Source organism: Scheffersomyces stipitis, chromosome 1 (genome assembly GCF_000209165.1).
Source record: "Scheffersomyces stipitis CBS 6054 chromosome 1, whole genome shotgun sequence".
Classification (NCBI taxonomy): domain Eukaryota; kingdom Fungi; phylum Ascomycota; class Pichiomycetes; order Serinales; family Debaryomycetaceae; genus Scheffersomyces; species Scheffersomyces stipitis.
The window spans coordinates 3,105,733-3,128,707 of NC_009068.1; the positions used below are offsets into that span (position 1 = coordinate 3,105,733).

Consider the following 22,975-nt stretch of genomic DNA (forward strand, 5'->3'; position numbering starts at 1 on the left):
TGCATTGTACTATTAACTGTAGATTCTTAGCTGTACGAGACAAATCTCGAATACTCAACATAAATATCAACATAAATATCAACCCGAATTTCAACTCAAATAACAACAACATCAACAATCTTAGCAATCACATTGTCAAATAGAGACTAAGAATCAATTGACGATTTCATAGTCTTAGATACATCATGTCTTCGCCTCCTCCCGGATCACTCCAGGACCTAGCCAACGACCTAGACTCCATCTACAACACCTACGCCGTCAGGAGCACGAATGACTCTGTTGATACGCTTGATTCCGAATCCAACCAGGTCGGGGCTCAACGTCCGTATGGCAGTCACGATTTACCTGCTGTTCACATACTGCTGAGACTTCTGCTGCTTCAGCTAGAGGATAACAATGTTGTTCGTTCGGCTCCAGAGACCCCTAACTCTGGCAGCGAGTTCGACTTCACGCTCCGCTCGGCCAATATAAATCTCCCGCTGCATCGAGCCCTTACAAACTCGTCGTTGAATGTTTTGCTCGATACGCCGTCTACGGAGTCGGACTTCAAGCTGTTACTCCGGACTCAATCTGGACCCGATCGTGATAGTGACGGCATTCAGTACTCGCAAGACCTGCGAGACAATGGCAATGACAATGACAATGAAAATGAAAATGTCATCTACAACGACGAGAATAACGAGAATTGGGAGGCCCGTGGTGCTGCCGTGAAGAAGGTTCCAGATGGAAACAGCTTCAAAGTCATAAGAAGGACGGTTCTGGACTTCAAATTTGGCAAAGAAATTGGTGAGGGATCATATTCGACGGTAATGCTCGCTACAGATAAACACACCTCCAAAAAGTACGCTGTAAAAGTGTTGGATAAGAGACATATCATTAAGGAGAAGAAGGTCAAGTACGTCAATATTGAAAAGCATGCTCTCAATAGGCTCAGCAACCGAATGGGCATCATCTCACTTTACTTCACGTTCCAGGACAAGTCATCCTTGTACTTTGTCTTGGATTATGCCTCGAATGGGGAACTCTTGTCCTTGATAAAAAAGTATAATACGCTTAACGAAGATTGCACCAGACACTTTGGGGCGCAGATTCTCGACGCCATCAAGTACATGCACGACAACGGGGTTATTCATAGAGATATAAAGCCCGAAAACATCTTACTCGACGACAAACTCCGGATCCAGATCACTGATTTTGGAACCGCTCGTTTGTTAGAGAAGAAGAATGACGAAACTGAAGGCTATCCTGTAGACGTCAGAGCGAAGTCGTTCGTAGGTACAGCTGAATATGTTTCTCCTGAGTTGTTAGAAAGCAAATACTGTGGGAAACCCGGTGATATCTGGGCTTTCGGCTGTATCATCTACCAGATGATAGCTGGAAAGCCTCCTTTTAAAGCTACCAACGAATACTTGACGTTCCAAAAGATCACCAAATTGCAGTATGCTTTCAGCGCTGGTTTCCCCACCATCATCCGAGACTTGATCAAACAGATTTTGGTGTTGCAACCTAACAAGAGAGCCAATATAGCTCAGATCCAGAAGCATTACTTCTTCCTGTCTATTGACTTCAACGACGAAGAACAAATATGGTCCAAAGAGCCTCCTGAAATCGGGCCGTACAAAATGAATGCCAAGGCAATGATGAAAGTACCCGAGTTGACTTCTGCTGTATCGCTGCCTGCTGTTCCCAGAAGAGTAGTAAAGAAACCTGGTACAACTAATGGATCTAGTCCCACTGTTGATGCCATGCCTACTCCGAAGAGAATATTCAGTGAAGGCGCGGTGACAAAGAATGTAAATCCAGCCAGTGTGGCCGCATTTGTGCTAAGCAAAGTAGATACTAATGTTCTGAATGGAGTAGATGACAATGATCTTGAAGCAACAAAGTCTCGTACTAATACCTCATCGGCACCAAGCAGAACACCTTCCACCCCAGATTATATCCCTGGGACCAACATATTACGACCACAGATAGCTCCTAGAACAAACTATTCCAAATCGTTGACACAAAGGAAACCAGCAAAGTCTAAGACCAAGTCCAATGTCATGGAAGTGACACCATTGGGAACCTTAGAAGTAGCATGGGGTGCCTATTTGAAGCACTCTGATGAAAGAATACTACGCATAGGTCCTGTGATATGCCATAGAGAGACTACTGAGACTTTTGAGAGGAAGCACAAGGGCTCGTTGCACAACGCACCGTTGTCGTTGAGCACAAAATTGCAGGTTACCAATAAGTCTAGAAGCAACACTAGCTTGCTTAGCCAAGTAGTAAATGGCTCTGGGGGTTTACGTAGCAGCTTAACTGCAGATGATGACTCTTCTCCAAAGGACGAATCGACTGCTATCATTGAGTACTCTGATATAGAAGAAGCCCCAGAATCCGGTTTGAGTCGATCTGATAGTACTAATAGCTCGTCTGGTACTAGCAAGTATAGCAGATCGTCATTTTTGAGGAAGTTGGGTCTTTCTCACATGGATAAGAACAAAGACACTTCCACTAGAGATGATACTTTGCTGGTGTCTACTTCCAGTCGTCATCATTCCCTTGACAAGTCTAGAACTTGCACCATGATTATCACTACACATGGCAGGGCTCTCATTTTCTACAGAAACGATAAGGAGAACAACTACAAGTTGATTCTGGAGATAATACTCGGCTTTCCGTTTATCCAATTCAAGGAGTTAGTTTCAGCAAGCTCCAAGTTTCAGAAAATGCTTCCAACCACTGGCATATTTACCGTAACATCTGTAGACACCACCTTGGTTTTTGAAGTTGAGAAGTTCGAGGTTAACAACTGGACAGAAGCGTTGGCTAAGTCAAAGTTGAATCAATTTGAAAGAGAACGCGAAATTGCCCAACAAGAGCAAGCGCCTTCTACCAGTAAGCCTAGTTCTCCAAGACTATTGGATTCGCCAATTTTGACTGGCAATCATCTTCAGAGTCACAGAAGATCACCTTCTCAGCTTGATTATCTGAAGCCCAAATCAGATGTTGTGCTGAGTCCTAGTACACCTCCAACTCCAACTATGAGAGTAGTCTCAGATCCTAAGAGTAACCAGAAACAGATGTCGAAAGCAAGAACAAAAAGAAAACCGCCTCCTCCTTTGACTACAACAGGAGGGTTGAACATGCACACTGGACTTCCATCGTCTAGCAGCGACAATGGAATGCTTCATGCGGCACAGTTGGCGGTGCTGAACAACGCCAACAATCCTGTGACAAATAACAGGAGGTCTAGCTTCACAAAAGATGATGTAGAAAGGCATTCTAGCCCAGGACCCAGAAGAAGTAATGGTAAGAAACAGCAAATTACTTCGATGAACTCCAAGCTCTTGGCTAGAAGTCAGCGTAAGAAGTAACGGTCTATATATTAAAAAGAATTAAAAATATACGGAGAAGAGAATACGTTAGTTTGATTTAATTTGGATATTTGTAGATTTGAAAGATAAATTGCAAAATTTGAAAATAACGGATTGTTGAAAAAGTGGAATCAGAAGAGGGTTCAGTAAAAGAACATTGATACGATAACAAAACCAATGCAGCTTATATTGACACACTCTGGACTTTGTTCTTGCTATGTCAAAGCTATAAATGTTGATAACTGTGAAGAATTGTACACTCTAGAGCGTGAATAAAATGAATAGCCGAAGAGCGAAGAGTCTACGAAAAGAACAACAAAGAGTCTCATTTAAAAGAGAAAGTATGGCAAATGTCTTTCTGGCCACTACATAATAGTATCCACGATCTCCTTTTGCCAGATTTCAGCGTATAGGGTACTATCTAGTTATAGTGTATTAAATGGGTGCAAAATGCAACCCACAGTTACAAGTTGCTGAAAGGTATGCAGGCCCATTTCCAGGAAGCCTCATAACAACCACAGAATAAAAGCAGTCACAACACACGTGATTGATGGATATTTCACCACAGTCTTTTGTGTAACCAAAATTTTCATGGAGACTGCAGACAAAGCCATCAGATGGGGTTACCCGCCTTCTCAACTCTCCTTACTGTAGCCACTGCATTCTCACTGGACTGTTAGAGAAAAGAGAAGGTTTAAAAATTTTCAAAATACCGATTTATCACTGTTTTAGCTTGTAGTATAGTTAACATCACATAAAATGGCTAAGTTCATCAAATCAGGCAAAGTTGGTATGTATCGAACTCAAGATAGTAAGCTCAGGTAGAGCCGGCCCCTATGCTGTTGCACTCCTTGTATCAGAATTTCACTATGAGATCTAAGAATCTTCAACGCTTCTTCAAAACCAAATCAGAGATGACAACAATTCAAAAGTCTGACAATCCCACTCTAAACAGAGGGGTAAAGTAACACCGATAGTATATGCGTTTGAATCGACGAGGATGTTTTCAATATTCAATTATTTTGAGAGTAAATGTCTATGAAATACAAGCAATAGTATTTGAGTCTCCTAGGAATATTAAAAGTCTGATCAACAAATACCATAATCATACTTCAACATATTTCAAACAAAGGCATCAATTTGATCATTAATACGCTTTAGTAAATCTCAACGTCTCCATAACTTCACTACTTTTTTCACATTTCAAAAATTCTGAACAATTAAGCTCTACCGGAAGACAACAAATTGTTGAATCTTTACTAACCAAATCTAGCTATTGTTACTCGTGGTCGTTTCGCCGGTAAGAAGGTCGTCATCGTGAAGCCTCACGATGAAGGTACCAAGGCTCACCAATTCCCACACGCCATTGTTGTCGGTGTCGAAAGAGCTCCTTTGAAGGTCACCAAGAACTTGGGTGCTAAGAAGACTGCCAAGAGAACCAAGGTCAAGCCTTTCGTTAAGTTGGTTAACTACAACCACTTGATGCCAACCAGATACTCTTTGGATGTTGAATCCTTCAAGTCTGTTGTCACCTCCGAAGCTTTGGAAGAACCATCCCAAAGAGAAGAAGCCAAGAAGGTTGTCAAGAAGGCCTTAGAAGAAAAGCACCAAGCTGGTAAGAACAAGTGGTTCTTCCAAAAGTTGCACTTTTAAAGAAAATCCATCATATATCATCATAATTATAATAATGGGTTCTTTTTAAAATATGTTAATTAGTTTTTTTCTGTTGTTTTTTCTTGCATGGGTTTAAAATAAACAATAATTTCACGATAAACAACACAGATGTGGTAAACTCTACTCTTTGTATATTTACTGGACGTATTAATACAATACATACAACAATACTTTATAATGACAACTGTAAGGAAAGTGAAAAATTTGAAAAATACTGCACACTGCCGACACCCAAGGTTTAACTGGGGAAGAGGTGGGGGAAGGTCACAAGAGACAGCTGGCTGATATGGCTGGTGAAAATGCAAGTAGGTGACGAAGCGAATGTACGTAGTGTTTGAAGTTTTGCGAAGAACACCAAATGAAACAGAGACTTGAATGATTCTTTGTCAACCTTGTTTCCTACCAGCAATGTAACTTGCTCAAATCGCGAATAACTACAATTAGATGGAGAAAGCCAGCAAATACCATTGAATTGGCAAGTGAAATTGTATTTTCAAGATCTCAATTCTACTAAATGACCCAATAATCAATGATATATCATCCTATCTTACGTCTATGTAACTGTATTGTCCTCATAAGAAACAGGGGAGCGCCATCGTCTCTTCACGTGACACAACTCTAGCCAGACGAAAACCATCCTGCACATGAGACCGAAATATATCTACAAAATTTATCTGACTCAATCTTTTGAATGTGTCATAGATAAGGTTAAGCTCTTCTTATAGAAAACATAGCAAACATACGATGTCTGTAGAAGAAGGCGTAGCCAAGTTGGCTGTGACTGACGAAGTTGAACAAAAGGTTACTCCCTGGGAAGTGGAAGGTGCTGTGGTCGATGGAAAGGCTCAGGGCATTGACTATGATAGATTGATTCAACAATTCGGCACTAAAGCCATTACTGGTGAAACTTTAAGTCGTTTCCAAGCAGTTACTGGTCAAGAGCCTCATCCTTTCTTAAAGAGAGGCGTTTTCTTTTCAGAAAGAGACTTGACGAAGATCTTGAACTTGTACGAGGCTGGTGAACCTTTCTTCTTGTATACTGGAAGAGGTCCCTCATCTGACTCGATGCATTTGGGCCATATGATTCCTTTTGTATTCACCAAATGGTTGCAAGATGTATTTGACGTTCCTTTAGTCATTGAGTTGACTGACGACGAGAAGTTTTTATTCAAGCCCAAGTTGACTATTCAAGATGTCAAGGGATTTGCTGTAGATAATTGCAAGGACATCATCGCAGTGGGATTCAAGCCTGAGAACACATTTATCTTTTCGGACTTGGAATATATGGGGGGAGCCTTCTACGAAAACGTCGTGAGAACTTCCAGACAGATCACCACGTCTACTGCTAAAGCCGTATTTGGCTTCCAAGACTCTGACTGTATTGGAAAAGTGCACTTTGCCAGTATCCAGATCGCTACGGCTTTCCCATCTTCTTTCCCTGATATCTTAGGTTTACCGGCCAAGACTCCCTGCTTGATTCCCTGTGCCATCGACCAAGATCCGTACTTTAGAGTTTGCAGAGATGTAGCTGATAAGTTGAAATTCGCCAAACCAGCCTTGATCCACGCCAAATTCTTTCCAGCTTTGCAAGGAGCCACTACCAAGATGTCTGCTTCTGATACCACAACTTCGATTTTTATGACGGATACTGCCAACCAGATCAAGAAGAAGATCAACAAGTACGCTTTCTCCGGTGGTCAACAAACTCTCGAAGACCATAGAAAATTGGGAGGCAATCCGGAAGTCGACGTAGCCTACCAGTACTTATCATTCTTCTCTGAAGATGACGAAAAGTTGAAGACCTTGGCCGATGGTTACAGAAAGGGAGAAGTTTTGTCTGGTGAAATGAAGCAAGAGTGTATCACTGTCTTGCAAGATTTTGTAAAGGCATACCAAGAGAGAAGAGGCAAGGTTGACCAAGCCACTGTTGACTCGTTCATGAAGCCACACAAGTTAGTGTTTGGCCAGAAAGAAAGACTCGTCCCAGTCAAACCTAAAGAATCTAAGGAGAAGAAGTAGTATAGACTCTACTAGATAATCATTTCATAATCATAAATACAAGCATAAATGTCATATAATCATTTACACTAACATTGTATCATTTCAATAGCCAGCTCGTTGGCTGGCATTTTAACAATTAGGTCTATATCTATATCTGTGTGCCACATGCCACTACATTGTTGTCTACAACAACTTCTTGGTATTTTCCAAGATAAACATGAGTTTTTCAAAATCACTGTCCTCAGTCTCATCACCTTTTCCGAACCATTTGGACCCAATAGAAAGTATTGCACTCTTTGGGTTGGCAGATGCCAATATCAACTTTCCTATTTGGGCTGCCACGATCAGAATCTTCATATTGGCATGGTTTCCCACTAAAAGAACGGGCTCTACGCCTAAATCACTATCACTATTGGACAATGCTGCTGAGTAGTTTATCGTCGCCCTGGACGAAATCGGTATTTCAAAAGTTGTGTCCATTACTCCGTTGAACTGGATGTTCAATACCATACGATCAGCATATTCTATCTTGTGGAAAAATATTTCCGTAGATCTATCATCTTTGTAATAAGCACTAAATGCAGAGCTGAGACCCGTTGAATCCTTCTGAATCTCGGTCATGATCGGAGAATTGACAGCAACTGTTCAGGATGAAGATTCCATAGTTTGGAAACTTTCAAAAGACCATTAGACTCTTGACATAATTCACTCACGTGATCAGAGGCACATGCAATTTCAATCAATGCTGTCGGGCAGGTAAATTTGGTAAATTTGGTCGAAATGACGTTGATCAGTCTTGCCAGTTTTCAGTAGTACACGGCTGTGTCTAACCGAGAAACTTTTTAAGTTCTGAAATCCGTTTCCTGAAAAATTTCGGAAATCTCTCAGTCCATTTTGAATTATGTACTTGGTCATTTCCCCGGACTTGGCACTCTTGAGCAAATCGGCCGTGAAAAATCACGTGCTATTATTTCCGGCCGTCGTAGAAACTACCTAGTCCTGTCACGGCACTCTCCAGAAGACATCTAAGCCAGGGAGCAAATTCTAAGAGGTTCATAAGACAATACCGAGTCGGAGAGTCCTACCAATCTCAGTAAATATTTAGTCTGCAGACTGTAGCTGAAAGAGCTGCCGTTTCATTATAAACTTGAGATTTTGAAGTAGACCGAAACAGATTTACATCTGCTTCGGTCGCAGTCGCACCGGATCAGACCATTACCGAGGGCCCGCTGGAAAATTATTCATAGTTACAAATATTACAAATAGAAGTCTGTCAGCAGCTTTCTTCCAAATTTAATCATTATTCTGAACTAATTGTAATTGTTATTTAGAGCGCCGGCTACTGGTATCATTATTTTGTGAAATTCGAATTACTTTCGTATATCTTTTCTTTGTTGAGCTGAGTGAACTTTTCTGAGATTTTTCATATTTCAGCCATAGTTAACATGTCCATTTTCACACCCATTCCAGAAGCTCTTGAAGCTTTCAAAAACGGAGAATTCTTGGTCGTCATGGACGACGAGGACCGTGAGAATGAAGGCGACTTAATCATTGCTGCCGAAAAGACCACCCAGGAAAAAATGGCCTTCTTAGTTCGTCACTCTTCGGGCTATGTATGTGCTCCATTATCTACAGAGAGAGCTGACCAACTTGGATTACAGCCTATGCTTGCTGACAGAACAGATAGACACGGAACTGCTTATACGGTGTCATGTGACTATGCAGACGGAACCACAACGGGGATTTCGGCCCACGACAGAGCTTTGACGGCGAGAAAGTTAGCTGATCCTACCTCTAAGCCAGAAGACTTCATAAGACCAGGCCATCTCTTGCCCTTGAGGGCTGTACCAGGTTTGGTTTCTAAGAGAAGAGGCCACACCGAGTCAGCTGTGCAGTTGTGTAAATTGAGCGGCTTGCAACCTGCTGCCGTTATCTGTGAATTGGTCAGAGACGAAGATGGCTTGATGCTGAGATTGGACGACTGTATCGAGTTCAGCAAGAAACACAACATCAAAATCATCAACATCAAGCAGTTGGTGGAACATATCTCCAAGTAAGTTTGGCAAGTCGCTTGTAACTTCATTAATGTGTTTGGCATAAATTATCATTTACATTTTTCGCAGCCATCTAATGACAATGCTTCAGAACCTTAAACCTCTCTGCTACGCATTAATAGATAAAACTTCTAATCTTTAATGTATATATTTATAGTTGTACGTAATTCAAGACACTCTAAGCTTATTGTAGTATTTGAATATCATAATAAACTCTTAGCTCTACTTGTTAATAGATAATCTTTCTAATGTGTATATATTTTTATGTATACCCAAGATACTATGCATATCCTAGATACTCTATAGTACAACTTCAACGCAAAAGTAATTGCGCCTTTCTGTTACCACTGACTTCATCTTTAACTGACTTCACATCTACATTAACTTTGTCAAAAACTGCAACTCTTCTTTCCTTACCTTGGAGATCAGTGAACTTCAACTCGTACTTGTCTTCATCATAGATAGCAGTGTTCACATCACCTAACATCTCAAGCTTTATCAAACCTTCAATGCCAAACTTGGGCACAAGAACAACAATTCCGTTGTTGAAACACTTGATCACATACCCTTCATGTTCGGCTTCATTATTTTTCATAACTTGTCCAACATAGTACTCAATACTGGCACGGCCAGCAAATTGTGCACTTCTGTGTCTTCTATTGATATTCTTGACAATTGTCTCCATTTTGTTTTTGTCTCTGTGACTCAAGTCCAAGTTTTCATAACCAATTGCACCAGCCAACTGTCTGTGTGCTACAACATCACAGTATCTTCTGATAGGTGACGTAAAATGTGTGTAGATATCTACAGCCAAACCATAGTGTCTGAATTCAGGATATCCGTACGACCCAGATGAGAAGTACTCAGCTGCCATCATACATCTAGTTGACATGATACGCAAAAGGGTGTTGAAATATGGATCTTGTGGATCTTCACATCTATCCAACGAGTCCGCCAAAGCTCTGGAACTCTCCAAAGAAATAGACAAGCCTGGCTTTCTCACACTCAACATATCGTTCAACTGCTCGAAATTTGTTGCTGGAGGAGGTGCGTGTCTTCTTAACATCGCAGTTTGTGGATATGAATCGTAAATCTTTCTGGCTACGGAAATGTTGGCCAACAACATGAACTCTTCAACAAGAGAGTTGGTCTCCAATAACTTCTTGATTTCAACCTCATTGGGATCTGACGTCTCACTATCCATGTGGACCTTGACTTCCGGCGATGCTAAGTTTAAGGCACCGGCATCCAATCTCTGCTGTTTGAGCTTTTTGGAAAGCTTCAACAAGATTCTCATCGATTCAGTCAACTCGTCAGTTTGTGACTTATCGTCGATCCGGGTTTGGGCTCTTTCGTAAGAAAAGGCTTCTCTGGACTTGATCACTGACTTCATGTACTCAACCTTGACAATGTTAGCATTGTCATCCAATTCCCAAATAACTGAAAAGGCAAACCTGTCCACATATGGCTTCAACGAACACAAATTAGTACCCAACAACATGGGCAACATGTCGATTCTTTTATCCACCAAGTAGACAGATGTACCCCTAGAGGCACCTTCTTGATCTAATGCTGTGTTAGGCTTAACGAAATGGGTCACATCAGCTATATGAACACCAACTTCGTAGTTGCCGTTGGGGAGTGGTTTTGCATGTAAGGCATCATCGATATCCACACAGTTGGGTGGATCGATAGAACATACCAACTTGTCTCTCAAGTCAACCCTCTTCTTGAGCTTGGGATCGTCTGTGTTGACAAGATCTGGAACAACCCAATTGTCACCTTCTTCCGGCAAACAGTCCAAGACATTCTTGGAGAAGGGTCTGTACTCTACATCATGTTCCAACAACAATGCCTCAGTTTCAGCCTCGGCACTTTCTATTTCACCAAGAGTTCTCACAAAATGTCCATTTGGATAACGAGAATCTGCTGGCCATGAGTCCACAACAACAACGATTCTCTGACCTAAGAACTCCTTGGCTTTTCTTGTTCTGATCCTGATCTTAGGCAATACCTTGTCCATCAAGATGACAAAACAGCTCTTGGAAGCATTACCAGTATCGTCGCTAGAAACAGAAGATGGTGCGATTTGCCCTACGTAGTATCTCCATGATCTTCTCATAATACCTACAACTCTAGCAGTAGGCTGAAGTCTCTTTTGCACTCCTGCTGAAGAAGAAGTAGCCTTCAATGCTTCCTGGGCCAACAAAATTCTTTCTTTATCGGAAACTACACCGGAGCCTGCAGAACCGACATCTTCTTCATCTTCATCGTTGGCGTTGTCGTTAGAACCAATGTTACTTTCTTCCACTATCGTGGTAGAAGGTTCTCTCCATTTATCTTTGGGTAACAACTCTACTATAACTGAATCCGAGTTGAAGGCACGGTTGAGGTTCTGGGAGCCGACAATCAAAAGTGGCTTCCTGAAAGCTGGAACTTGCACTGTACCTTGAAGAAAGTTGTACGAAGAGATATTCAACATACCCTGATAAAGAGTACCATTCTTGACACCAGCCATGATTCTCGAGTTCGAGTAGTACTCCGGAAATGACGCCTCATTCTCGTTATGGAAGTCTACTCCACTGTTGATATCACTTGGAATCAAGTCCCTTAAGTCTTCACCATTAGGTAAATCATCGAAGTACTCTACAAGGGATCGGGCATCTATCTTCTCAGCACGAGCCTTTTGACGGTTATCAGCGTCATTACAGATAAAAATGATTCCTATATCGTTTTCAGAATGGTTGGTCTTCATGTGAGTACCGAACCACGAAGCCACCTTCCGGATGGCTCTGTCGTTTCTATCGTTTATGGACTCGTTCTTGTTTCTCGTGATGTAAGTAGCTTCAGCGTACTCGTTGTGAAATACGATAAAACGCTTATCTTCTGATTTCACCAAACCCCGAAGTCGCTGGTAGATAGGGAAGGATCTATTTTTCACTTCTTCCAAAACTGTCTGAGGCACAATTACGTCGTAGAAACAACTGACGTTCTCCAACAAATCGATGGCATGAAGAATGATATTGGTGTCTACTACTATGTAATGGCGCAAACCAGATTTAGTCTTGCTTGGGTTCTCGGACAAGATGAAACGAGGGAGCTCACCTGCTGCATCCGTCTTGATGATGTCGTGACAAACTTTACATGCCTTGGAGTAGCATGGTATATCGTCTCTTAAGTAGTGTTCCCTAACAATCTTTTGGGCTCCACCATTACGAGACCTCACGAACACCTTGGAGGTGACACTAAGTCCACTAGACAATCGTTTTCTGTTCCCAATCATCTTGAGAAATTATGGAAACGTAAGAATATACGAATAATTGAATATTTCATAATCTGAATCTCAAATATTCAAAGATTTTGTACTAATGTAAGCATCGCATCTGAGCTTTTTCTGTGCCTGCAGAGAGTGCAGTTGCAAAATTCGGTATTTATACTGGTTGGATTTGAAGAAGACAAAATTTACAGTATGGGAAGAAGAACATAAGAAAGTGGCAAAGATAATGGAATGAAGATTATAACCTTTGTGTATATGATTTTTTATGGTTTGAAATTTCATTTGCTTCAAGTTTGTGTTGTTCTTTGTCTATGTAATGTTGATCTCAACTGGCCCACGACTGAGTCTGTCCTGCTGGGACGAAGTAACATGAGAGGAGACTTTTGGAATGAGTAATAGCTGTCACTGTCCGAGTCTTCGTCTTGGACTTCTTTTGAACTTTGATTTTCAAGGGGCGATGGTGCGCTAATGACATCAATATACTCAAATTGTGAGAAGCCTGATCCAGAACCACCTCTTCTAGGAGAAGTGGTCGGTGGGTTACTTCGTGATTGAATATGTGTAGGAGAAACAAAATCAGACTCTTGTGGAAGATGGTTGATATTTGGTTGCATTTCAACACTGGTATGGACCACCACCGGTTCGGTAGCTCCGTTTGTTACCAGGTTTATTGATGGTCTTGCTACATCGCCATTGGAGGGACTAAGCGATGGAAAATCTTGGTATCTTCTATTATTTCTTCTTCTGGAGCGGCTAGTTATAACTTCTAGGCTCCACACAGAGTTGTTCCGCTCTGGTTGGTTGGCGGAAGGTTGTCTTCCCCAAATGTTGAAGCTGTCTCTCGTTTTCTGGATATCCTCGACAGTATCCTGTTTGAACTTAATAGAAGATTTCAGTCGGCTGGGGTATAGTGAATCAAGAAAAGGCGAAGATGTCAGTGTGATAAGAGAAAGTTTCTCGGCTGAGAGAAGAGGATTTGACATTGCAAGACTTGAACCAAATGGCAGTTGCTCGTTCTTAGTTGGTGGTTTTGTCCTTCTTGTAAATCTAGTGAGAAATTTAAGCACAACATCTCTTTTTCGAAGAGGCGGATTTTGCAAAATCGGTGAAGTTGACGTAGGCGGCAAAAGCAGATACTTCAGTGGTACTTCTCCTTCGTCTGGAACACTTTTCATGGATATGAAATCAAAATTATCTCGGACATCTACAAAATCATCTCTACTGAATCGGCGTTTAAGTAGTAGAGACAGAGGTTGGTAGCGATTGATGAGGGCTGGATCACGAAGTTCCTGTAAGGACGCCACACCAAGACGATGTGGTGTTTCCATAAGACACCCACCAACTGCAAATCCCATTACGAAACAGTAGTGGTTACTACTAAGAGAAAGACTACAGCATAGCACTCACAAATTACTGCTATAAGTAAAACGGTTGCAAAATGCGTAGATAGACAGGACGGAAAAAAGAAAAAACCGAAAAGTTCAGAGGTGTTGCTTGCGTTTGAAATTTTGTATGCGACTCACGTGATCTATTATTCGCACTCTGTGGGCCAATAAAATGCCGTCGTCGCCAGACCCGAGCTCAATATGAAAAATTGTACTAGAGTTGAACAATAATTATCATAAGAACTACTACAGTAGATACTGTTCTTTTCCAGCTAATTCACACACTAGACAATGGGTTCTGCTTACACTATCCTCGGAAGATCGGTTCCTTCTCACCAATTGGCACTTGCCACCTTGGGCTCTGTTGTGCTTCTTATTTTGCCTAAGCCATGGGGACCTTCCGCTCCAAAGCACCCAGCCATCAACGCCAGCTCTCCAGAAGAAGAGAAGTTCGTAAAGGAATGGTTGGCCAAGAACTTGCCAGAAGAAAAGCACTAGATGGAGCGTAGAGCGGTGTTAGAGACCGTGTTGTTAGTTCGTTGATGCATAGAGAGTATGACTGAGGATGGAGTTCGACAAAGAAGAAACATGTGATCAGTCGCTGACACACATGACAATTTAGACATAGACATGAAGATAGTCAAAGCGTTTTTCCAGTTGATTTTGTTGGTTTTTGTTGATTTTCATTGATATTTTTAATGTCCTTTGATTTTCTATACATTTGATTTCCTTGATATCCACTGTTTCATAGGTTATGTTCATGTAATCCTTTTTGTCATATTTGTTGCGTCTGGTTCATACGTCAATAAAAGTTAATAGTTCCAGTCCTTGCTAGTTGTATAGTTTGGTTTATGTGTAAGCATACAGCCTATTTATCAATTTATTTATATATATCGTTATTGTATTGTTTGGGCTACTGTCCATAGACTCAGATCAAATAATGTAATTACTGAAGAAAGCTAAGACATAAATTTATACGAGAAAAGTAAAAGGGTCTAATCTTACATTAACATGTTTCGGCTGTATCCCATCTTCTTGATCCATATCACTTCATCTTCCTAGCAGTCTATTCCCCATATTAACTGTACAACCATATCTCTTCTGTAACTATATGGAGTCGTGTGCAGGGGATTTTTCACTAACAAAAAAATTCAAGATGAGCAGAGCACCAAAAAATTTAAGTATTTCACTATCAAGCAAATTAATTCTGACAACCATATCTTGGTCTTCTCAGAAAAATAGCCCATTAAAATGTCTGCCATCTACAAAGCGTTGCAGTCGAAGTCTTCCAAAGAGTCAGGCGAAAAGACCAAGCACATAAATAGACAGAGATTGCTTGTGATATCTTCCAGAGGAGTAACATACAGACATCGTCATTTGATTTCTGATTTACTTGCACTTCTTCCACATGCCAGAAAGGAACCAAAGTTCGACTCCAAGAAGAACCTTTACCAACTTAATGAGGTCGCAGAATTGTACAACTGTAACAATATTGCCTTTTTCGAGGCCAGAAAGCACCAGGACTTGTATCTCTGGCTCACCAAGCCACCTAATGGCCCAACGGTTAAATTTCATGTCCAAAACTTGCATACATTAGACGAATTGAACTTCACTGGAAACTGTCTCAAGGGATCGAGACCAGTGTTGAGTTTCGACAAGTCGTTCTTGGAAAACGACCACTACAGATTGTTGAAGGAATTGTTCACCCATACCTTCGGAGTTCCTCCTAATGCCAGAAAGTCCAAGCCTTTCGTCGACCATGTGATGACCTTTTCTATAGTCGACAACAAGATATGGATCAGAAACTACCAAATAAACGAGACTCTTGATGCCAAAGACAGCGAGAGTGGTGAAGTCAACGCCGAAGAGTTGAACTTGGTGGAAATCGGACCCAGATTCGTACTTACTTTGATTACCATCTTAGAAGGATCCTTTGGAGGACCAAAGATTTACGAAAACAAGGAATACGTGTCGCCCAACTTCGTCAGAGCCCAATTGAAGCAGAAGGCTGCTGACCAGGCCAAGGCCAGAGCCGAGGCCGCTTTGGACAGAAAGGTCAAGAAGAGAAACCAGGTGTTGAAGGCTGATCCTTTGTCGAACGATGCCTTGTTCAAGTAGTGTAGCATAGTAATAGATATTAGGATTTTCAGAGTGACAAGTAGAATTAGAGAAGAAAGAAAGTAGAACAGCATTAAGGGTGTGATTGAGGAGAATTGGCTATTGGTAAATAAGTACGAAGGAAACAAGGTTAGAAATAGAAATGAACAGTAAGGAAACTACAATTTTAATTCTTTCCCGAACTTCAATACTTGGTACTTTTTTATATATAATAGCTCACTTCATTGACCTACTCCTTTAACTTAGTATAGGAACACATAGAAGAAGCTTGGGTGCAACTGAGCAATGGGCCGTCTTTGTGCTATTACAATCTCTAAATGTCTAAACGGAACACTAACAGATTTCTTTGCCAAATCTCGATATAGATTCAACCTTGCAACACAAATGCTATACTAGAAAGTTAGTGACATTGCACTCCTGTAGGATCCAATACAAATCCTCCGGCTTCCAATGCCAAGTAAGAAAACCAAGTAAGAAAAAAAACATGTCAACTCTAAAATTTGTGTAACTTGCGATTCTGTCAAATTGCAAAATGAGAAGCAACTCACAAGAAGCGTAGATCCATCGGAGATACATTAGCCCACGTAAAACAATCTATTCATTGACAGTGCAGAATTTTAGCTCCGGCTTACGAAATTGTGACGCACCTCTAATTATAAATCTCTCAGCCGTCTACGCAAATAGCTAACGAAAATAGATACCGTATTACCGAGTGGCTATAACGACGTACGGATAATTACAATGATCTATGGTGGTGTGGGGCTACGCTTCTGAAGACGAGACGTGTAGTTTAGGTGAAGATTGCTTACACATTTTGGGGCTTAACGGAGCTACTCCGAAGTGAGTTACGGCCGCAACCTCTGAAGGGTTCCATACAGAACCCTAACCTTCACAAAGCGAATTGCCCCAAAAAGATTAGTAATAAACTGTGACTGTAGTGACAATGGCTGGAGCTAATGGCTGCAACATCTATGTTTAGTGAACAATTTAAAGGGTTTATAAAGGAATTGTTTCTCTTGTAAAATTTCACATGTGGATGTAACTAACCGCTATCAGAAACTCTAGCTAGTTACTATATACTGTTATACCATACTACTTTCCATATCATACTTCAATACAAATTGTCAGAGACCTACTTATCAGACATGTCTGAATTCATGAAGGAGAGTTTCTCCGCTTCGGAGTCCATCAGCACCTTACAGCTGTCGATAGGAGGAGGTGTCAATCCAGCTGGTAATGACCCGAAGGTAGCAGTACTAGACACTATCCCCCAATGTTCACGCTCTAAGATGAATGAACTCCCAGATATGGAGAAGAACATAGAAAGCCAGGAAAATGGGAAAAAGGAAATCCAACCTACGAGCGATGATCCAGAGTTGAATAGCGGATACGCATACGTGGTTCTTGCGTGTGCTGTATTTCTTAACTTCTGCTCCTGGGGTAACAACTCCGGGTTTGCTATTTACTTTGCATACTACTCCACCAACAATGTTTTCCCAAATGCCAGCAAGTTGGACTATGCTGCAATTGGAGGAATTTGTTTCGGATCCGCGATTTTGTTTGGTCCTGTGATTAACCACATCAACGGCTTGATAGGTACTAAGAGGACTCTCATGATCGGTAATATATGCCAGTTCATTGCCTTACTTCTTAGCAGTTTTGACTCTACCAACAGACTCTGGCAATTGTACTTGACCCAGGGACTCTTGCAATCGTTCGGATTGGCTTTCATTGGCTTGCCCACTTTCACTGTATTGCCACTCTGGTTCACCAACAAACCAATGCAGAAGAACTATAGAATCAAAGACAGAATGCTTACACTTTCACAGGGTATAGCTACCGCCGGAACCGGCCTAGGAGGTCTAGTATTCAACTTGGCAATGCAGAAAGTTCTTGAAAAGCACGGCTACAGGTGGGCATTGAGAGTCGAATCTTTCATATCCATCTTCACCTGTACCATAGCCATCTTGATGTTGAAGGAAAAGAAAACATCGAAGATGGTCGAATTCACGTTCTTTGACAAGGACATTTTCTTTCTGCCTGGATTCAGACTCCTTGTGGGTTACATATTCTTCTCCATGCTTGGATATGTTGTTACATTGTACAGCATCGCCAATTGGACAATAGCCTTGGGCTACAGTGCCAAACAAGGCTCAATAGTTGCAGCCATGACTTCTGTGGGAATTATCTTCGGAAGGCCCACAATTGGGCTACTTTGCGATAAGTTCGGAGCCGTAACAGTCTCATGTGTAGTTTATATTGTCATGGCTATCTTTACGTTTGCTATGTGGATTCCATCGAGAAACTACGCTGAAGCAATAGCTTTCGCAATCATTAATGGGCTCTTGTCCGGTACCATTTTTGTGACAGTTGCAACCGTCGTCGTACAGACGATCGGACACCGGTTCAACAAGCTCAATGTGACCTTCTGTATGGCCTTCATAGCATTTGGTGTTTCTGGTATCTTGTCGCCCATCATTGGAATTTCCCTTAGAAAACCGACCTTGTCTCCTTCTCAGTTCCAGAACTGTTGCATATTCATTGGCTGCGCGTACTTGGTTGCAGCCGCAGTTTTAGCTACAATGAGAGGCTACATGATCTCGGTTCGGGAAATAGCCAGACCGGAGATGTCAGACAAGGAGTTCTTTGCCATCCGTCCTAAGTTTACAAGATACTTGAGAAATGTCTTCAAGCGTCAATCGGAGCCAGTATAGAAGATATAATGCTCGATATAAGGAATCAGGAACCAGCTGTATATTACTATAAATATAAAGAATTTGCAAGATAGGACCATAGGAAAGATTTCTCAATGTACTTTATATAGCGAACTCTCACCCATATACCAACTAGTAGCCCGTTAAATGGATCCCATCAGTGGTAGCCGTTTTCGCTAACATTCCAATTCAAAATTCATTTTCAATCACCTCACCACAAACCACAAACCACCAAATAGCTCTACAAAACTCCCCTATTTATTCTTCGCCATATTTCCGTCAACGAAAATCTCCCAATCCTGATCGTCCGACACAATTCGGCTCCCTATGACATCATCGTCACATGTCAGGAGTACATCCACGCGTTTTTAGACAGATCATTAGCCAAAAGCAGCTAATGATAGAATGGAGACAAAGCTTTTTCACGGTACGACTGGCTGGTAGCCCGGACCGTGTAACTTATCTGTTTTCTCGCGCTGTTGTTTTCTCACACCTTAATTTACGATTTCCGTATTTGGTTCAAATCTTGGTGCTAATTGGAGGGACCTGAACTTGTAGCTCTTCTATTGGCCCTGACGCCTCGTCTGTTCACTTTCTCCAACTCTCTGATTGTCCCCATTATTAATTAACCCTCCTTAACCCTCCTTGTAGTCCCCATTGTAATTACAAGCTGTGCTGTATATCCGTAGCCCAGTGTACCTCGTTACCTCGTATGGAATATTGCATATTGTCCTGACAGTTTTATTACTCAATGTATGGTCTACTTTGGATCTCAATTTTTTAGTCTGTCCAAAGTGCTTTTTTCAACAAATATTTCACTTTTCCGTTCACCAGCTCTTTCCCTCGCCGACTTGTCTATACGTAGCTCGTATACCGCCTAAGCGTACCCACGTCTGTCGCCATCACTTCTGTCTACGTCTGTCTCCATCTCGTATCTATCCTGTCGACAGCCGTGACATCATCTTGCTTCTGGTTCTGTGTCACATAGTGCTTCCTGGATATATACCTCTTCAAACCAAGTGGGCTTTGGTGTTGGTTACACTTTCTAAAAACAGCACAACATCGCTACCAGCATTGACTACGTTTCATAATCTAGAGCCTGCTGGAGCACACAAGCAGATGCCCTACGCTCGTTATAACTTTACAACATACACAATCTAATCACCATAAAACCAGTCACTTAGAAGAACAACATTGCTCTCATAGAGTTCACCCTACACCAGTACTTAAAAATAGATCTGCCAAAAACATGTTCCCTCACAATCCAAAGAAAAACAGCCCCTTGCCTTACACACCACTGCAATATGACGACGATGTGGACTCGCTAGATCCATCGTTCGGTTTCGGCGACACTAGTAACATGTTCAACGACAACCATAATAATCAACACTACAATCTCAACCTCGGCAATAGTAGCAATAAAAATAGCAACAAAAACAATAATAATGTCAGGAATATACAAAAAATCAACAGCAACTATTCAGCCAACGAAGCGACCTATCCCCATTCAATCTTTACAGAGAACAACACTCACGAACCTCCGGTAAACTCATTCCCATCTGGGACCCAGTATAGACCCACACCTAAATTGGAAAAAGAGCTTCCGAATCCAAGAAACAACGAATACGAGCTTTCAAACATGGATGAATCCAATAATATCAGAAGATACTCATATACTCCGTATCTGGCGGAAACGTCTAACTACAACAACTATGACGAAATAAGAGCTTATAGCCCCAATCCTTTTGCGGATAGAAACCTTGCACCACTTCCATCGATTCCTCACTCAGATCCTTTTGAAGAGACACCGTTGGAAACCTCAAGCAACGATCTCTTGAAAGATGAGTCTGACAGCCATGACAGACAGCAATTTAACGAAAGAGAAAGAATCAAGCTTTTGCGCAGAAAGCCGAGATTCCACTATACGAGGCTTCCGTACTTCACGATTCTCGTGACTTTGATCCAGGTAATCGTCTTCATTGTAGAATTGGCGCGTATGGCTCAATTAACTGGTTCGGCATTTCAAACCAAGCCTTACTTCAATCCGATGTTAGGTCCATCTACATACCTCTTGATCTATATGGGTGCAAGATACGTTCCTTGTATGCTGCAGATTGTAGGAATCACGGACGACACATCGATCATGTTTCCCTGTGCAAACTCGACCACAGTAGACACCAATGTTTGCAATTTGAGCGAGCTCTGTGGCTTGGGAGGTGTTCCTATTGTAGATAATAAGTTCATTCCAGACCAATGGTATCGTGTGATTACACCTATCTTTTTGCACGCTGGGTTTCTTCATATTATATTCAATCTTCTCTTACAGATCACCATGGGTTCTTCCATAGAACGTCATATTGGTGTACTCAAGTATGCTATCATTTATCTCCTGAGTGGTATAGCTGGTTTCTTGCTAGGAGCAAACTTCACTCCACAAGGTATCGCGTCCACCGGAGCTTCAGGTGCCTTGTTTGGAATCGTCGCTACCAACATATTGCTATTCATATATTGTGGCAGAAAAAATACCAATCTCTATGGAACTCGCCATTACGTCTTATTCATCTGCATCATGGTAGGCGAAATCATCATTTCTCTAGTTCTAGGTTTATTACCTGGTCTTGATAACTTTAGTCATATTGGTGGGTTTGCTATGGGTGTCTTGACAGCAGTTGTATTCTTGCCAGATCCCTTCTTTGTATACATAGATGGTATCATTACCTACAAAGGAAATGCAACCACATGGGAACAGTTTGTGAACGCCTGGAACCCTTTCTATGCCTGGGAAGACAAAATCCCCTTACGATTCTATATTTGGTGCGGTTTTAGAGTCGTTTGTCTCGTACTTGCCATAGTCTATCTCGCGATGTTGATCAAGAACTTTTTTACTAACACTGAGTCACCAGAATCTCGCTGTTCCTGGTGTAAGTACATCAATTGTATTCCTGTAAATGGCTGGTGTGACATTGGAGAAGTGACTATTACTACATCTACAGTTGCACAACCTACTGCTACTCCACCTCCTACAATGCAAGCTATCACTACAGTCATCACTACAACTCAGGCTCCATCTTTGCCTACTAGTATTGAAAATAACAACAAAAAGAGAACTGTAAAACGCTTCTCAAGTCAAATCTCCAAAAGAAACCATCTATGGACCGAAATCTTTGAAGAAAATGTCCAGGCAAATCACCCTCTACAAATCGACAGTAACCCTGCATACCTCAACGAGCAAAACATTGGGATCGGACTCTATGTAATCCTAGGCCTTTTAACCTTCATGTTTTTGAAGAAGAAGAAAATGGTTTAATTATCAACCAAAATATGCATTTTGTAACGATACTAATAACACAGGTTAATGAACATCCTAAACTACGGAGTTTTTGTAGATGTAGAGGTAGACTTATTTTGATATATTGCACCATCACGTGACATATAATCCGGGTAAATGTCGTTTGTTCTTTGTGTCGCACGACATTATTGTACCTCCAGAAATTTTTCAAATTTTCTTCAATACTACAATACGGCTTGACTCTACTGTAGCAAATCATTCGGCAGACATGTTCACATCTATGAGAAGCTTAATTGTGCGTCCAGTACGGGTTGCTTCTATAAGGCCATTTGGTACATCTGCTCCAAGACCTTTCCTTGAAAATCTCTTTGGAAAGAAGGAAATTAAGAAGAGAGAAGAAATTATCAAAAACCAGGATGATTATGAATCTGATCCAGACGCCAAAATCACCATTTTGAGTGAAAAGAATTCGCCAGAATACAAGCCCTTTGACCCTGAAGTTGATATGGCCGACTTTAAGATCAATCAATGGAAATCTCAAGTAGTTAATCCAAAGAATATAGAAGCTACCTACACTTCTGAAAAGTTATCCCAAATCTTTAACGAAACATACAGAAACTTAAAAAACGAAGAAATCACTACACAACAATACAAGGACTCAGATTTGCACAACTTGAGCTTCAGATTTGAGTTTTCGAAATCGTTGCAAAAATCCTTAGGATTCGACATCAGTGACTATATTCTTTCTAGATCTCATACAGTGCAAGATTTATATAATGAAGTCGAAAAAGTGATAGCAAAGAGATGGACTAGTGAAAGAAACCCCAACGCAATTTCGTTGAGACCAGAAGACTTCAAGTCAACCAACGTATATTTGAACCAGGAATTAACCGAAAGTCAACAGAAGAAAGCTTTCAAGAAACTTGTTGCACAAGCAAGAGAATCAGAAGCCAACTGAAGATGTAATTAGCTCCCATTTAGCATATAACTTGTATATATAATCCTAACGATAGACGAAACTATCCTGAAAGCAATATTTGTGTTCGCGATATTAAATAATAGCAATAGTTGCAAGTTAGCAAATTTACTAGAGTTAGCAGG

At 41.2% G+C, this 22,975-nt stretch overlaps 11 protein-coding genes across 11 annotated transcripts; 8 read left to right on the plus strand and 3 right to left on the minus strand. All coding sequences in view use genetic code 12, as the record gives it.

Moving 5' to 3' along the window:
- Window positions 1-206: 206 nt before the first annotated feature.
- On the plus strand, window positions 207-2,837 carry PKH1 (serine/threonine protein kinase; the record flags this gene model as incomplete). The annotated part of the gene is made up of 1 exon (XM_001386883.1): window positions 207-2,837. A coding segment is annotated over one exon (2,631 nt), but the record flags the coding sequence as incomplete, so codon positions are not given.
- Window positions 2,838-4,121: 1,284 nt separating this feature from the next.
- RL27 (60S ribosomal protein L27) lies at window positions 4,122-5,015 on the plus strand (the record flags this gene model as incomplete). The annotated part of the gene is made up of 2 exons (XM_001386884.1): window positions 4,122-4,152; window positions 4,636-5,015. The coding sequence occupies 2 exons, from the start codon at window positions 4,122-4,124 to the stop codon at window positions 5,013-5,015; spliced, it is 411 nt and encodes a 136-aa protein (XP_001386921.1).
- Window positions 5,016-5,780: 765 nt separating this feature from the next.
- SYWC (Cytoplasmic tryptophanyl-tRNA synthetase) lies at window positions 5,781-7,055 on the plus strand (the record flags this gene model as incomplete). Its single annotated transcript, XM_001386885.1, has 1 exon — window positions 5,781-7,055. The coding sequence occupies one exon, from the start codon at window positions 5,781-5,783 to the stop codon at window positions 7,053-7,055; it is 1,275 nt and encodes a 424-aa protein (XP_001386922.1).
- Window positions 7,056-7,220: 165 nt separating this feature from the next.
- PICST_29156 (predicted protein) lies at window positions 7,221-7,658 on the minus strand (the record flags this gene model as incomplete). Its single annotated transcript, XM_001387124.1, has 1 exon — window positions 7,221-7,658. The coding sequence occupies one exon, from the start codon at window positions 7,656-7,658 to the stop codon at window positions 7,221-7,223; it is 438 nt and encodes a 145-aa protein (XP_001387161.2).
- A 712-nt stretch (window positions 7,659-8,370) lies between these two features.
- RIB3 (3,4-dihydroxy-2-butanone 4-phosphate synthase (DHBP synthase)) lies at window positions 8,371-9,274 on the plus strand. The gene has a single exon (XM_001386886.1). The coding sequence runs from the start codon at window positions 8,483-8,485 to the stop codon at window positions 9,092-9,094; it is 612 nt and encodes a 203-aa protein (XP_001386923.2). The 5' UTR covers window positions 8,371-8,482; the 3' UTR covers window positions 9,095-9,274.
- A 48-nt stretch (window positions 9,275-9,322) lies between these two features.
- DIS3 (3'-5' exoribonuclease required for 3 end formation of 5.8S rRNA) lies at window positions 9,323-12,398 on the minus strand. The gene has a single exon (XM_001387125.1). The coding sequence runs from the start codon at window positions 12,372-12,374 to the stop codon at window positions 9,405-9,407; it is 2,970 nt and encodes a 989-aa protein (XP_001387162.1). The 5' UTR covers window positions 12,375-12,398; the 3' UTR covers window positions 9,323-9,404.
- Window positions 12,399-12,655: 257 nt separating this feature from the next.
- PICST_29159 (predicted protein) lies at window positions 12,656-13,723 on the minus strand (the record flags this gene model as incomplete). Its single annotated transcript, XM_001387126.1, has 1 exon — window positions 12,656-13,723. The coding sequence occupies one exon, from the start codon at window positions 13,721-13,723 to the stop codon at window positions 12,656-12,658; it is 1,068 nt and encodes a 355-aa protein (XP_001387163.2).
- A 1,261-nt stretch (window positions 13,724-14,984) lies between these two features.
- On the plus strand, window positions 14,985-15,901 carry BRX1 (ribosome biogenesis protein BRX1). The gene has a single exon (XM_001386887.1). The coding sequence runs from the start codon at window positions 15,005-15,007 to the stop codon at window positions 15,869-15,871; it is 867 nt and encodes a 288-aa protein (XP_001386924.1). The 5' UTR covers window positions 14,985-15,004; the 3' UTR covers window positions 15,872-15,901.
- Window positions 15,902-17,238: 1,337 nt separating this feature from the next.
- MCH2.4 (Monocarboxylate transporter) lies at window positions 17,239-18,468 on the plus strand (the record flags this gene model as incomplete). The annotated part of the gene is made up of 1 exon (XM_001386888.1): window positions 17,239-18,468. A coding segment is annotated over one exon (1,230 nt), but the record flags the coding sequence as incomplete, so codon positions are not given.
- A 1,477-nt stretch (window positions 18,469-19,945) lies between these two features.
- Window positions 19,946-21,613, plus strand: RRP1 (Rhomboid-related protein 1 (RRP) (Rhomboid-like protein 1); the record flags this gene model as incomplete). The annotated part of the gene is made up of 1 exon (XM_001386889.1): window positions 19,946-21,613. A coding segment is annotated over one exon (1,668 nt), but the record flags the coding sequence as incomplete, so codon positions are not given.
- Window positions 21,614-22,154: 541 nt separating this feature from the next.
- On the plus strand, window positions 22,155-22,832 carry PICST_39968 (predicted protein; the record flags this gene model as incomplete). The annotated part of the gene is made up of 1 exon (XM_001386890.1): window positions 22,155-22,832. One exon carries the CDS (start codon window positions 22,155-22,157, stop codon window positions 22,830-22,832), a length of 678 nt encoding a protein of 225 aa, XP_001386927.1.
- Window positions 22,833-22,975: the final 143 nt, after the last annotated feature.